This window comes from Solanum verrucosum, unplaced genomic scaffold (assembly GCF_900185275.1).
Source record: "Solanum verrucosum unplaced genomic scaffold, falcon-dt-bn FXZP01000307.1, whole genome shotgun sequence".
NCBI lineage: Eukaryota > Viridiplantae > Streptophyta > Magnoliopsida > Solanales > Solanaceae > Solanum > Solanum verrucosum.
In genome coordinates, this window is record NW_026020264.1 from 224,491 (window position 1) to 239,263 (window position 14,773).

A 14,773-nucleotide genomic window follows, 5' to 3' on the forward strand; every position below is an offset into this window, starting at 1 on the left:
TTTCTGAAATAACTTCATGAGGACCTCTGTATTGAATTAGGGAACCACCACGTGTACTCACATCATTTTTTAACACTCATTTATGCATTTATAAGCTTTTCTTTAAGAATCGCGCAAATTAATTGATTTTTCATGTGTATTATAGCCCATGGATCTGGCGCCTCGGAACACCGAAAAATCTTTTCTACAAAAACTTCAACCTCTGATATTGAGTTGGGGAACCACCACGTATACTCACACCATATTTTAACGCCCATTTTCGTATTTACATGTCCTTTTTTAGGAATTACGCAAATTCATCAATTTTTCGTGTGTATTAGCTCATGGATCTGGCGCCTCAGAGCATCCAAATATTTTTTCTGAAAAGACTTCATGAGGACCTCTGTATTGAGTTTGGGAACCACCACGTTTACTCACACCATTTTTTAACGTTCATTTCCGCATTTACATGTCTTTTTTTAGGAATTATGCAAAGTAATCAATTTTTCGTGTATTAGCCCATGGATCTGGCTCCTCAGAGCACTCAAACATTTTTACAAAAAAAAATTCATGAGAACCTCCGTATTGAGTTGGGAAACCGCCACATATATACTCATACCATTTTTTTTAACGCTTATTTCCGTATTTACAAGCTTTTTTTTTAGAAATTACGCAAATTCATCGATTTTTCAGGTGTATTAGCTCATGGATCTAGCGCCTGAGCACCCAAGAAATAACTTCATAAGGACCTCGGTATTGAGTTGGGGAACCACTACGTATACTTACACCATTTTTATAACGCTTATTTTCACAATTACAAACCTTTTATTAGGAATTACATAGATTAATCAATTTTTCGTGTCTATGGGTCTTGTGCCTCAAAGCACCCCCAAAAAAATTCTGAAAAAACTTCTTGAGGGCCTCTGTTTGAGTTAGGGAACCACCACGTATACTCACCATTTTTTTAACACTCATTTCCACATTTACAATCCTTTTTTAGGAATTACGCAACTTTATCGATTTTTCTTGTATTCTTAAAAGTTAAAGACATCCCACATCCTGGGTAACTCGAACCTTTATCAACTATAACATCCAATAAACCTTATAAAGAGGTAGTTCTCTTTCCGTTTTTATTACAGTAGTAAGACAACAAAATTGTCATGACATCCCACATCCTGGGTAACTCTTATCAAATATAACATCCAATAAACCTTATAAAGAGGTAGTTCTCTTCCCGTTTTTATTACAGTAGTAAGACAACAAAATTGGAGGAATGGTTCATTAACTTAAAATGTAGCATATGAAGGAGCTGGCAAGAAAGGAAATGGAGCAACCGAGGCATATGCTACAGGTGGTCGACGTTGACCATTTCCTATGGACTGCTTTCTTTTTTCTTCTTGTGCCTCTTCTGTAGTTTCCAATAACGGTGACATCTCAATAATCTTACCCGTGTGTTCAACAGTCATTTGCTGTTCACTCTCAGTTACACGATGAACTAGAAGCCCAGACATAAATACAGGAAGATACAGAAGGCTGGCATGGAACATTCTCCTAGCATCTTTGGTTGTACGGTTCATGTAGAATGATATTGCTGTACCACTGATTGCCAGAGCAAGAAGTGTCGATTCCAGGCAAAACCACCCAGATGTCAAACCCCCTGCACACACAAGGTCGTAAGAGAAGGCAGTCTAGATAGAAGTATGAAGAGCGAGGATTAAACATTAAGAAAGTGCAATCAAACTAACAACCCAACACCAGATGTGCATAATTCAGGTTCCATAATGATGTAAACAATTTCATGATTTTATGTACTTCACTGAAACCTTCACATATTTTCATTGCAGGATGACTTGAAATGTTTGACATGATTCGAAAAAAATAACACTTGCACCCAAAAAGGTTATTTATGCTTTCAGCAGTCCCAAGATGATGTCCACTTTCTTTGAAAAGAAATATTAATACATTTTATATCATAGGAAATTTTACAAGACAAACGTTTGTCCCCTCTTAACACACCAGATCTCTTTTTGACAAGTATTCGCATGTCCTTGTTAACACACCATTATCATAATCATAGTCAATCTAGACCACACTCAACTCTTGAAGAATCAGTAGTAAACAAATCAAGAACCACCAGCCTTATAAATCTGACAATCTAGGTCAAACATAACTCTCATCAACCTCAAATCTCAACAAGATGCAGAGAAAAGAAGTAGAATTCAAGAATACAATCTAAATAACTTCACAAATGTCACTCAATAGTACATCTTCGCTTATATGCTGATGGACTAATTTAAACTATTCTTGGATTAATCCTAAAAATAAACATTCTTGACCACTAGTGTGCCCACAAGCATATTGACACTTGACAGTATTATTTCATTTGTCTCAAACAGTTTATACAAGTTCACATGGTAATCAAAATTATGACATTTGACTATCAAATTCTACTTATGTACTGCCTTGGGACCTTACTGTTTAGCCTTATTTGGCCACCTTCCGAGCAATCATTCATGGCCATTATGGGGAAACCCTTTACAAAGGAGATACATTTTCTTTGGTTAAAGGTAATGTTGAACAAAGGAGATACATTAGTTGCGTTTACATATGAAAGGTTGAAATCTGGTGATCTAACACAGGGTTTCCATAAATGGTTCAGAATATTGAGAGATTTTCATCTTTGGACCGTAGGTGATGGAATTACTTTGATGATTTGTATATATATTTTGTTTAACTAATTACTAGGATTTCAGATACGTAATGGTACGAGATAATTTTGGACTACAAGATCAGACCAGATTATAGAGCAAGATTTTACAAGTAATAGTCAACAAATTGGAATTTTCAGTACTCATTTTAATGTGTCTAATTTTTATTTTTATTTTGCCAAAGTGCGGAAGAATTGACATCGAATTTAACTAAAATAAATGGTCCATTGTACCATTTTTAACTTAGGACACCAAAAGTTGGACAGAGAAACATACAAGTCCAATTACCTTATAAAACTTAATAATTCAAATTGTGCCAAATAATTCTTCACACAGCGCAATGCATAAATGGGAGTATTCCTACATAGAAAAATTACTCACAATCATAGGCTAGGTAACCCAATGGTAGTAGATATAGGCAGTTTCTCAAGGCTACAGAGGCAGTCCTCTGACCAGAAGCATCAGCAAGAGAGTACATTCTGAACCTGTACAGAAAATAAGAAATGATAAGTCGAGGAGGAATCTTAGGACCAACTTAGAAAAAATATAACATTGGACATTATGAGAGAAAGAGATGCTACATGACGTCAAGCTGTCATGTACTTTATTGCAAGGATTATCAAGAAATAATCAAGCCCAAAATTTTTGTTCACAAATCATCACGCGATGACTAGCTGAGAACCTCTTTAAAGATAGCAGATGTTTGGACAATCCTTGGCCTCTAGATGCATATGGCCATTAAAATGAAACTATATGGCTACCTTCACTACACAACAGCCTTAACATTGAATATCACTACATAATCAATACTAGTATGGCCAAAAGTTCAAAAGAGAAGATGCATACCCTCCGTCAGCATAATCTTTACGGCACAAGTAGGCTAAGGCCATGAAATGAGGTATTTGCCAAAAATACAGAGCAGCTGGGAGGAGCATTCCATTGAGAGACACCTGACCAGAAGCTGCAGCCCACCTTTACAAGGAGAGAGAATCTTTCAGATGGTACATCAGCTTCAGAACCATGACAATAACAGCAATTACAAAATACCAGAAAGCATGGCTAACCAAAAACTAAATCTAAGAATCTGCGGTAAGTTATACTCCTATAACATTTGCATAGAAACAATCACTTCAAAACGAAAACATGCAATTCAGCAGAATAAAAAATATGTCATCCTTTCTACAACTAATAACTAGTGAATTTTCCAGGCACTGAAGTCAAATTAATGATGTTCCATGAAGAGTGTGTAGCCACGTACAGAAGGCAAACCAGTAATACTTTGCAAAGGAAACTCAAAGCAAGAATAGACCTCAAAGCATGCCGAAATGATTGCTCTAGTAATTTTGCTGCATTATACAGCACATGGATTTGCTTATCAATGAACAATCCCAAACCAACTATCATTGGGAGGAATTAGCAAGAATAGAACGATATACAATCACATCTCCTTTGTGCAGAGGTACATAAACCCGAGATTGATAAAGCAGAAGCCTAAAGGTGTATAACAAGACAATTACCCAAGCAGGGGAGGAATAGCACCAACAATTGCGCCGACCCATGTATTAATTGGATGTATCTGCTTTAGTGGTGTGTATATAAATGCATACAACACAAGATTCGAAGCACCAAGGCCAGCTGCCAACATATTAGCCTGTACAGACCTTGTCATAGAAATTGCAACATCAGTCCCTTCCCCATTAATCCATGCAACAGAAAGATAATTATCAAATTGCAATACATATTGTTAGACTAGTTGCAAAGGATATCTGGCCACCTTGCTAGCCAGTAAAGCAGTGCCCAGCATGCCAGTAGAAGCTGCCCATGTTACTGCATGGGGTATACTGATTCGTCCTGACGGCAATGGTCTTTTCTTGGTTCTGTTCATCTTAGCATCATTTTTCACCTCAAACACCTGAGAGCAAACACAAGAATAATTAATTGCGTGGAGTTCCACTTCTTGAAAATGTATGTAAAAGTACATGCAGCATGAAATGTCACTGATGGATACAATCCCATTGTCATTAATTGCTTCACAAAGAAAAACATAGAAAGAGAAGGGAAATATTTCTCTACAGCCAACCGAGGGATTTTTCTCACTTTCAATGGGGAGGGGAGCTAACATAATTTTCATTTAGGTGGAAGTGCAGTTCTAGTAATAGGTAAATCCCTAAGGTTGTTCCCATCCCTGCTGGGGACATGCCAACCACTCTCCTTTTTACGAACACTTTCGGTGAAAGCGTAGTTATGAGCAAGATTGCAGTATTGTACCTGATTTAATGTGCTAGCTGATGCCGCAACCATCATTGTGCCAGCACATGTGCAGCAAAGTCCCATGTAGTCAATGGCACTACCACTCCCAAGGATATATCCAGTGCCAGAGGTTGCAACTACAAGCATGCTGATAACAGTGTAATTAGAGGAAAATGAAGCAGCAAAAGTACAGGGCGGTACTATATTGTGTAGCTTATTTGCTAACATTCTGGAAATAAATGAACAATCAGAATATGCAACACAGTTAAGAAGTAGTCAGCAAAATTAAAAAGAACCTAGAAGCTCTTCTACTTCAAGGAAGCCAAGGACTAGTAAGATTTGAAATTTGGAATAGTGCGAGAACCAGGGGCGGCTCAACATAATTCGAGGCCTAAAGCAAAATTTTAATTAGAGGCCTAAAATCTAAATAAACTTTCTTTGTATTTATTTATTTTTCTAAATTTTTAGATGTAAATTACTACTAAATATCTTTTATATAAATAATTTTTTCAAATACTTTTTTCAATTATTATTTTAGGTAAGATTTTATCAATTCAACATTGAAAAACATCCTTTTATTAAGACAATTATTATATGAATTATGAACATAATTCTATAAGTAATAAGTAAGTTGATAAACTTTAAAGATAAGAGTTAGAATCATAGAATCTGATTCAAAAAGTTGATAACTTTGTATGCCTACTTTAATATGAAAATTTATGAAGAAATAAAAAAAGAATTTGTAATTTACTTTGTTCAACACTTTTCGACTATTGATTCATATTTTTGAGAGTGTATTACTCTAACTATCAAAGATTTGAAAAAATAGAGTGCAAAAAAGAGTTAAAAATAATAAATAATGTGAGTGTTAGCGAAAAAAATGTAAGAGTCCAAAACAATGTTTTCTTGATTTCTTCTATTTTAATGGAATTAAATACATAATTTTTTATTTGTAGAAATTTGAGGCCCCCAAAAACGGGGGGCCTAAGGCCAATGCCTTAAATTTTATATGCAAGAGCCGCCCTTGGCGAGAACTCTTTTTTTTCCTTACTAAAATAATTGTGTATCAGAATGCAGAAAGATGAGAATGTAGCCAGTGTACAAGAACAACAAGCATCTTGTCTACTTTTGCTACTTCTAGTTTGGATCCAAGGCCCTATTCTTTTGTACTTAACAGGGATATGAATCTAAATCATTCATATCTCAGCCCATTGAGGGCCATTTATTTCTATTATTAAGATTATGACGTCTGAATTTGAGCATACATCTGAAAAGTCAGATAATGTTTCTAAACCAGCCATGAAAATGAACATAAATCTAACTCTCATAACCTTGAAGATGGACTTGCAAAAAAATTTGCCATATAAATTTACTTGCAAGGTTACGAATATCCTTTGCTATTATTTCTTTTATAATTATTAAAAATAACATTGAGATACGAGCCCAAAACTTGTAAAGTAACCCATCCATACCAGATAAATGAGGGATAAAAACTGGTACTTGTTATTATCAAAATCAAGATTCCTACTTTTGTAATCTATTGAAATTTGTTAAACCAATTCGTCTTACTCTTAAGCTTTTGTTTCTGATGCTAGAAAACTAGTGTCACAAACTCATTGTACTTAGATTCATCAAAATGTTAGAAAATCTCTTCTTTGTACTGGAATTAACCCACCCCAACAAACACACAACTTATACCAAAGCCTCTTATTGTAATGGTAGGGAAGACAATCAATCAAGATTTATGGTGTAAGACCAAGAAAATTGTGAACCTAAGAAACTAATAGGTAAAGAATTTGAAATATTACTTGTTCAAGACATAAAGATTCAGTTGGCTGGATGAGATAAGAGGTTTTAAAAGAAAAAAAAATGTAGTTAATAGGCTGATAGCTGAATGATTCAAGTTCAGATCCCATTTAGTGCAAGTAAATAAGGCCTAAGTGCAATTGTTTTCCTTTTAAAGCCTCTCAATAGGGTCTAAATGAATCTGAATGAATCAAATCTATAACAAAGTCTTAATACCATTCAAACTTTCTAAAAGCATAATTTTTTTTGGCAAAAGAACTTCACCCATTGTTATCCACTTCTGCAAAAAGAACTTCACGCTTCTCGTTCTCTCTCAACTATCAACCTGCCAAATCTCTTCTCTAGAATAGGTAAGATATCAAAATCTTTCCAAGTATCTACCTACATTTAGATTCATATGCAGTTGCCGTCTTGGATCAAATTAGAGAATTGTGTCTCTATTTTGATTGAATGCAATTGAAAGAGAAGCCTCGATTAGCGTTGACCAACTTACCAACAGTAAAAAAATTACAGAGGACTAAAGATTGGGGGTGGGTCAATGATAAAATGTATAACTTGATTAAGAGAAAAGAAATAGCTCAACTTTTGCATAGATTGATGGACTCTAGGTGCAAAAAAGGAAGAGGATTGAGGAGAAGAGCCATGGGACCAATCAAAATCAGTCAAGAAGATATTGAAGGGTGGAATTCTTGGAGTATTAGAAATACTGACAAATTCATTTGGGATATTTCTCGTAGTAGAAGTACTCTCTATTGCATATTCCTAATCTAAAATAAAATATTCATTAAAGTCATAAAAAAATCAAAATTTAATCAAATAATGATTTTATTTTGTTTCAATTAAGATTTTTCTAATATTTTATTGCTAAATCATTTAATTACTATTTAATTTAAATTGTAAAAAATTTATTATGTTTAAATATATTAATTAATTGCTTATACACATTTAGATGTTGAAACAACAAAGAATCTTAATTATTTAGTGTTCAAAGTAGAAAAAAACATCTTAATATTCAAATATGTATAGAACCATACACTATGTTGCTCGGACTCTTCAAAAATGCCAACGGGTGCGTGTCGGATTCGCCAAAAGTAGTGTATTTTTGAAGAATCCGAGACGGGTGCGGCATCAAAAGTGAAGAGTCCGCGCAACTAAGACCATACATCTTAATCTTAAACAAGCAAGGCCTTATTATATGCTTTAATCTTCTTACTACTACTACTACTAAAACACTAACCCCATTAGGAAAAACTTCTCTTGATAACAACGTTGTTTCCCTTGTTCCCATAGCTTAGCATCAACACTCCTTCCTCTTACTTTTGGCCCACAGCCTACTATGTCCGATTTTTTCTGTTGTTTTTTTAAGCAGATTTTGATTATCATTTCACCTCATATATTTGCAATGTAAATATAATACAAACAGAAATAAAAAAGAATTGAATATGAATTGAGTGTTTAATGATCTCTTGTAGTTCAACAATATATACCGCTCAACTTTTGCCTCTCACTTTTGGACCTTCTTAATATGTTTTAAGGTTTGAACTAGACCTAGCATCACCCAGAAAACAAAAATTAGACTAAAAACGAAGCATCCTACGATAACACGCATGCCCAGATGCTGAATAAAGTTATCCATCAAACCAGGCAACATGGGCTACACTATCAATATCCCATATTCTTTTAAAAAGAAGTTAAAGTTACAATTATCCCATCAAGATTTTTCCTAATCTACAATTGGAAAACCATATAAATGCCTCTTCAAAATGAAAACTTTAGGTTGTTTCAATAAGCACAATCAAACAGGCCTAAACATCCCAATAACTCTATGAAGTTAATAGATACACGAGTTAATATACATATTCCAATAATTAGATTCAGCTAGTTATAAGCCGTTCCATTACAAAATCAATCAATCAATCAACTAGACCATCAATCCCAAACAGAGCTGGGGCGACAATCAATCCTATGTAACCATTCCGGTCCACATAATTCCAATACACTACTTTGAATAAACAGTTTATTACACAAAATTAGCAATTCAATAAGAGAATTCATACGGAAAAAAGTCCTAACCTTAAGCGAGCTTTAGAAAGCTCCGCATAACACCGCCCGTAATGCTTAGCCATGTCCACAATATCCCTACCTTTCAAAACTGATGCAGCCGCAAAAGATGATAGATCGACAGCTGAAGAACCCGGAGATCCGGTTCGAACCCACTCCGTCGATGAAAATCCCACCTTTACTGTACCGGCGGCTTCAGTAGACTCCGGTCCGGAGCCGGCGGATGTAGAAGTGGATCTGCTGGCAACGCCACGATTAAGCAAAGGAAGACGACTGTAGGAGGATTTGGATGTGAGGAGTTTGGAAGAGAAACCCACCGAGTTCCTCCACATGGTGCCGAGTCTTGAGAATGTTTAGAGTTTGATCTTTTTGACCTCTGAAATTTCACAAGTCGTGTTTTGTTCCTTAATTATCCTTCCGCAAGAACCAAGAAGTGTAACTTTAGATTTTAAGGGTCATTAGAACGGGGTATTTCTATTTGAGCCCCTGAAATTTTACAAAATTGTGATTTATATGCCACATATTATGTAGTGTCTTTTTGTGCCAAGCTTTTGTGGATTGATATTTCATGAGAAAATAAATCAAGGTGGCTAAGAAACACGTCTTCGTCAATATGTTTGCTTACTAGCAAAGGTAATATAGTAATTTCAAGTGTTTTTATTTTGGTGGACACATTTTTACTTAGGCCCTCAAATCAATAATTTGAAATTGAATTTTGTTTGAATGTACCATTTGAAATACCACTTATTATACCGTATTGCTAGTAGGATATAACCAAGATCGAAATGAGTGCTTGAATTGGATCACACCCTATCTTTCTAACATAGAAAAACAACCAAACATTTGGCTGTGGTAGAAATTTGTAAAGAAACTTTACTGCCATCTTAGATAATGTTAAATCCACACTACTTTTTGGTCAAAGGAATAGAACCAGAATGTTGATTTCTCAAATTTTAAGTGGTCTATTTGGTTTATGCTCAATTGTGCTATTTTTTAGGGAAAAAAAGGTATGTTAGAATATGTGGAATAGAACAAGAAGTAATTTTACTAATGCAAAGAATAGCTTGGTACATATCATTCTTCTTGAGGTTCTGCTGGCCATCTTCTTTACACTTTACTCAATGGCTAATTTCAACACATCTTTTGCTCAACTTAGATAAACAATGATCATACCCTTCTCTAATCTGTTACTATTAACTTATATACACTGACAGTGCACGTAAAAGAATTTTTACATTATTATTCGTAGTAGTACCAATGAATCCTTCGTCCAAATAGACGACCAGCCTGCTAACATTGTGTCATGGAGATTAGATCTTTTTTAATCAATTTTGAGCCTAGAATCTCAAATCACCCTGCTTCTCTTCATCTTGTTTTCCACTACTTCTTTGTTCAAACTCAATGTACTTGTACCACTTAGCACAAATGAGGTAGACCACAAAATCAGCTATTGTCAATGCTGCTAAGAGGAAGTAAAATCTATCCAAATGGCCTTTGTTGAGGTTTCCAGGTATCCATCCAGGCATTTTATCGTTAGTCGAAATTTTAATAACAATGGAAACAAGCAAACTGCTGACATAGTTCCCTAGTGAAATTGAAGTCATGCAAAGTGCACTTCCAAAGCTTTTCAATCCATCAGGTGTTTGTCCATTGAAAAACTCCAATTGTCCAACATACATGAAAACCTCTGATGCTCCAATCAGTACATATTGTGGGACTTGCCAGAAAATACTTAAAGAACTCGAATTCGTGCACTGTGAACAATCTTTGTTGGCATATTTTAACCTGAAATGCTCTACTATTCCAGCTGCTAACATTGCCATTACAGCAATTATGAGGCCAACTCCCATACGTTGGAGCTCGGTTAGTCCTCTTGGAGATGACTTCTTTAGACTGGCAACGAGGGGGTCAAGAACTCGCCTGTAGATGAAAATGAATGCTGCAACACTAAGGATATCAAAGCTTGACATGCTAGCAGGAGGGATGTGAAAGCCTGAGACCATGGTTTTCATGGCATCGCCTTGTTCCACGAATAAAGAGGCCATTTGAGTGAACACAACAGAGTAGAGAATTGTACAAAGCCAAATTGGAAATAGTCTTAGAATGCATTTCACTTCTTCCACTTGAGTTACTGGACAAAGGCGCCACGGATTATCTAATCTCTCTTTTGATGTGATTATAGCTGCTTTATCCAAGAATCTGTTACCAAGAATATTTTTGTTATAAATATATCCACTTTTCCTTTGTAAATGTAAACAAAGCGCAGCACAGCAACAACTAGGAAACAATGCAAGCACATAGGGCTGAATAACTTACCTAAATTCTTTCGTATGCAGTATGTTTCGACTGCTATTATCAGCAAGCTCTCTTCCATCACCTTCATATAACTCATCTCCATTTGAAGGTTGCTCTATCTTCCATTTCCTAATTGCAGCTACAACCACTTGACAAAATCTTGAAATAGGGTTCCCGGTTGGCTTGAAGTGTCGGTACCAAGGTGTCCCAACAAGAAACAGAACTAATGCCAAAATAGCTGAGCCAGCTGATGCACAAAAACCCAATGTCCACATTCCCTTATCCTCAAAATAGACCAAAATGGTGTTTGAAAACAGAGATCCAAGATTCAATGCTAAGTAGAAATAGCTAAAGAAAGACAATTTGGAGTGACTTTCTTGAGGATGATCTTCATCAAATTGATCTGATCCAAATGTTGCAATGGTAGGTTGATACCCTCCATTTCCAAGAGCAATTAAGTAAATGGACACATAGAAGAGCATTGTATGGAGACTTGAAGGGGATCCACAAGGGGCTTCTTCATCTCCACAACCATTAGGCTTGATCAAGAAAATGTATGAACATAATGATAATAATACTAATCCCTGCAAAGAACACAAATTTCAAATTTTTAGTACCTAGTATTTCAACATGAGTTCAATTTTAATACACTACGTATGGAAAATGAGCTAGGTAACGACTTATTAGTGCCACCACACATGGTTAATGATACGCATTCTCACTTTATTTTTTAACTACTAAGGTTAAATTACATGGTTCTAGTGTAAAAATCAAGTGTTGATAACTCTAAACATATGTGAAGAGTGAAATGAGGAAAATGACTTACCGCGACAAAAATGGCTTGGAAGATGGCACAAGTCTTGTATCTACCCCAATAGGAATCACTTAAGAAAGCACCCAAAAGTGAGAAGATGTAAACAGTTCCAGTCCATTTGCTAACATTATTAGCTGCTTCAGCATTATCTTGCCCCATAACTCTTGTAAGAAATAGGACTAGATTCACTCCAACTCCAAAAAATGCTAGTGTAGCTAAACCTTGATTCACTATATACATCATCCAAAAACAAAATAAATACTACTAGACAAAGTAAAGTTACCAAATTGACATACTATCAGTGTATTTTAACCGATTATTACATGTAAAGTTAAAATTACTGTAAATAGTTACATGTTGATTGAGTAAAAAAAAAAGTGTTAACATAACATGATAAACTTACCAAGTAATAGAACACCAGCAAACCATCTTCCTGTCCTGGCACGCACAGCAGGGCGACCATGCTGATCTACAGTTCCATCAAGGGTGAATTCTTCATGTGGAATATTCCCTAACTTCCCATCCTTCAAAAATTAAAACAAAGAAAAATATTAGTTAGTTAAAAGTTGTCGTCGTGTGATATATCAAAAAGGTCTTGTTCAAGCCTTACTATAAAATAAACACAAGGTAAAGCTAACTTGTACTCCGAAAATACATGACACATGTCTTCACATATCACTTTTTTATTACTAAAGGATAGTTAAATAAATGCTAGTACATATTTTCATGTATTAATTTTTTTTAAAAAAACAAAAATTGGCATTTTCTTTTCGTTTTCAAGATATAAATATTTCTCTTTTAGTACAAACATTTTACTTTTCCTCTGCTTTCTCCAATATTTTTTGGAATTTTCATCTGATATCTGATATTCGTATTGAAATTTGACTAAATTTGAATTGCACGTTGGCCAAGGACAGATCTCCCAACATAATTTTTCTATTAGCAAGGATCAAATCTGAGACCTTTAATTAGGGTGAAAAATTCCTAGTCATTCTACAATATTTCATGTTGGTATGATTTCTCCTTTATCCCGTGAAAGGGACGACGTCTACACTCTACACGACGTGTTATATCATATATTTGTCTTTTTACAACATTAAAAGTAATGTAACAATTTTCTGCAATAGAGAATTAAATAAACGTACTTTTAGTTCTACTCTTTTATTGTTGAACATCTCTTTCTAAGTCATTAATCCACTTGGCGTGACTGGCTTCTCTTACACATATACTCATCAATCATCAGAATGTGTATCTAAAGCCAATAATTAAGCCATGGCACATTTTTATGCTATCAATTTCCTATAGTAAAACACTAGCTAGTACTGCACGTTTTGCTTGAACTTGCACATCTAAAATTCGTATTCAATTAAAAATTAAAAGTCTACACGGCAAGCTAACTCTGACATGACTTCAATTTTGTGATTTAAATTGTATTCTAGCTCTGTCCTATATTCTGACACTAGGTTTATTTGATCCCATATGTTCTTTTATATGTAAAAATTCATCAAAATTATGATAAATTACTCAAAACTAAACACCCGATTTTAAGTGTTTAATAATGAATCCAATACTAAAAACCTTAAAAGTTGAACTTATTAAATTCAAATTTTAGATTCGAGTTTAATGTGCTACAACAAATTATAACAGATCAACTAATAATGAAAAATAGTTTAGACCAATGTGTGTATAAAATAAAAGACATCCAAAAAAAAGAACTAGTCGATATAGAAATTCATGAAATGATGTGCACCATAAGATGTTTAATCCTCGTTAAGGGATCGAGAGGCCCTAGTATGAATAGTAATTAAAAACCCAAAGATCGTAAAAAGTAATAAAGACATATGGCAAGAATAAACTAAATTAGAAAAAGAAGGAAAAGTAGAAGACCATGATACATATGCATGCAATTGAAGAAGCTAAGAATAGAGACAGAGCGGATCTAAGGTTAGGTGGTTAAAACTAATTATATAAATATAATATAACATCATGTTATATTAAGATTTAAGAGTATATATTTTTTAAATGACTTAGCTCAACAATTATAGTATCAGGCTACATAGTTCACCAAGACTAGGGATATAATACAAGGAGGTGCAAGGGGATTGAATTGAACGTCCATCCTCAGATAATTATAAATTTATGTAAATAGGATTAAAAAAATTATTGAATCTTCTTGACATAATGTTATTTCCTTAAATTCACTTATTAAAATTTCTTGACAGAGGCAGCATCAAACTCCCCCATAGCGGTAGCCTTAAAAAAATCCTTTTGAATCGAATCATAATTCGAATTCACAAAATTCAAGGCATAAGCAACATATATACATATGAAAATGATAAAATGTGTTAGCTCGTTCTGAATTCATTAACTTCAGATCGTGAATAGAGGAGTGAGTACGTAATAATGGAAAGGGAAATGCATATATACAAAATTACCATTTTGCCAATGTTTAAGCACTCCATTGTTTGTTGTGTTATAGACCACAAAGCTTCTAGCTGAACTTCAGTTGGAAGAGATACTATTTGTTTTCTAATTGGAGGATCGGATAAAGGAAATAAAGGAAATGCATGTGAGGAGAGATGGAAATTGGTGGCCTATTTATACATGTTTCAATGCACACATTAAATCGGATTTGGTTCCTCTTCATTACATTTTCTTTTCAGCTCATCAACTAATACGTTTAAATGAGTGACACGATTAAATTTAGCAAACATCTTAACAATAATAATAATATATCCAATAAAATCTCATAAAGTGTGATCTGAAAATGACAGAATATATACAAATTTTAACTATGATTAAAATATTTTTAGTATGCAATATAAATCTCCCCAAATATTTTGATACTCATTAATGTCAA

The 14,773-nt window shown here is 34.4% G+C and overlaps 2 protein-coding genes and 1 pseudogene across 3 annotated transcripts; all 3 read right to left on the bottom strand.

Annotated features, from left to right (window-relative positions):
• Positions 1-1,023: 1,023 nt before the first annotated feature.
• LOC125833693 (protoheme IX farnesyltransferase, mitochondrial) lies at positions 1,024-9,225 on the bottom strand. Of its 2 annotated transcripts, XR_007443313.1 has the most exons (8): positions 8,817-9,225; positions 4,956-5,085; positions 4,462-4,599; positions 4,205-4,338; positions 3,534-3,659; positions 3,069-3,172; positions 1,191-1,636; positions 1,024-1,080 (listed from the first exon to the last, which is right to left on the bottom strand). XR_007443313.1 is itself a non-coding variant. In XM_049512867.1 (7 exons), exons 1-7 carry the CDS (start codon positions 9,134-9,136, stop codon positions 1,266-1,268), a joined length of 1,323 nt encoding a protein of 440 aa, XP_049368824.1. In that variant the 5' UTR covers positions 9,137-9,219; the 3' UTR covers positions 1,024-1,265. The 2 variants fall into 2 exon arrangements, 1 of the variants encoding a protein (XP_049368824.1); XM_049512867.1 differs by having other exon boundaries at positions 1,024-1,636; positions 8,817-9,219.
• LOC125833773 (U6atac minor spliceosomal RNA) lies at positions 4,806-4,912 on the bottom strand (annotated as a pseudogene).
• A 603-nt stretch (positions 9,226-9,828) lies between the features above and the next one.
• On the bottom strand, positions 9,829-14,562 carry LOC125833690 (protein NRT1/ PTR FAMILY 7.3-like). Its single transcript, XM_049512863.1, has 5 exons — positions 14,349-14,562; positions 12,317-12,437; positions 11,926-12,143; positions 11,121-11,683; positions 9,829-11,003 (listed from the first exon to the last, which is right to left on the bottom strand). Exons 1-5 carry the CDS (start codon positions 14,373-14,375, stop codon positions 10,142-10,144), a joined length of 1,791 nt encoding a protein of 596 aa, XP_049368820.1. The 5' UTR covers positions 14,376-14,562; the 3' UTR covers positions 9,829-10,141.
• Between the last annotated feature and the right edge of the window lie 211 nt (positions 14,563-14,773).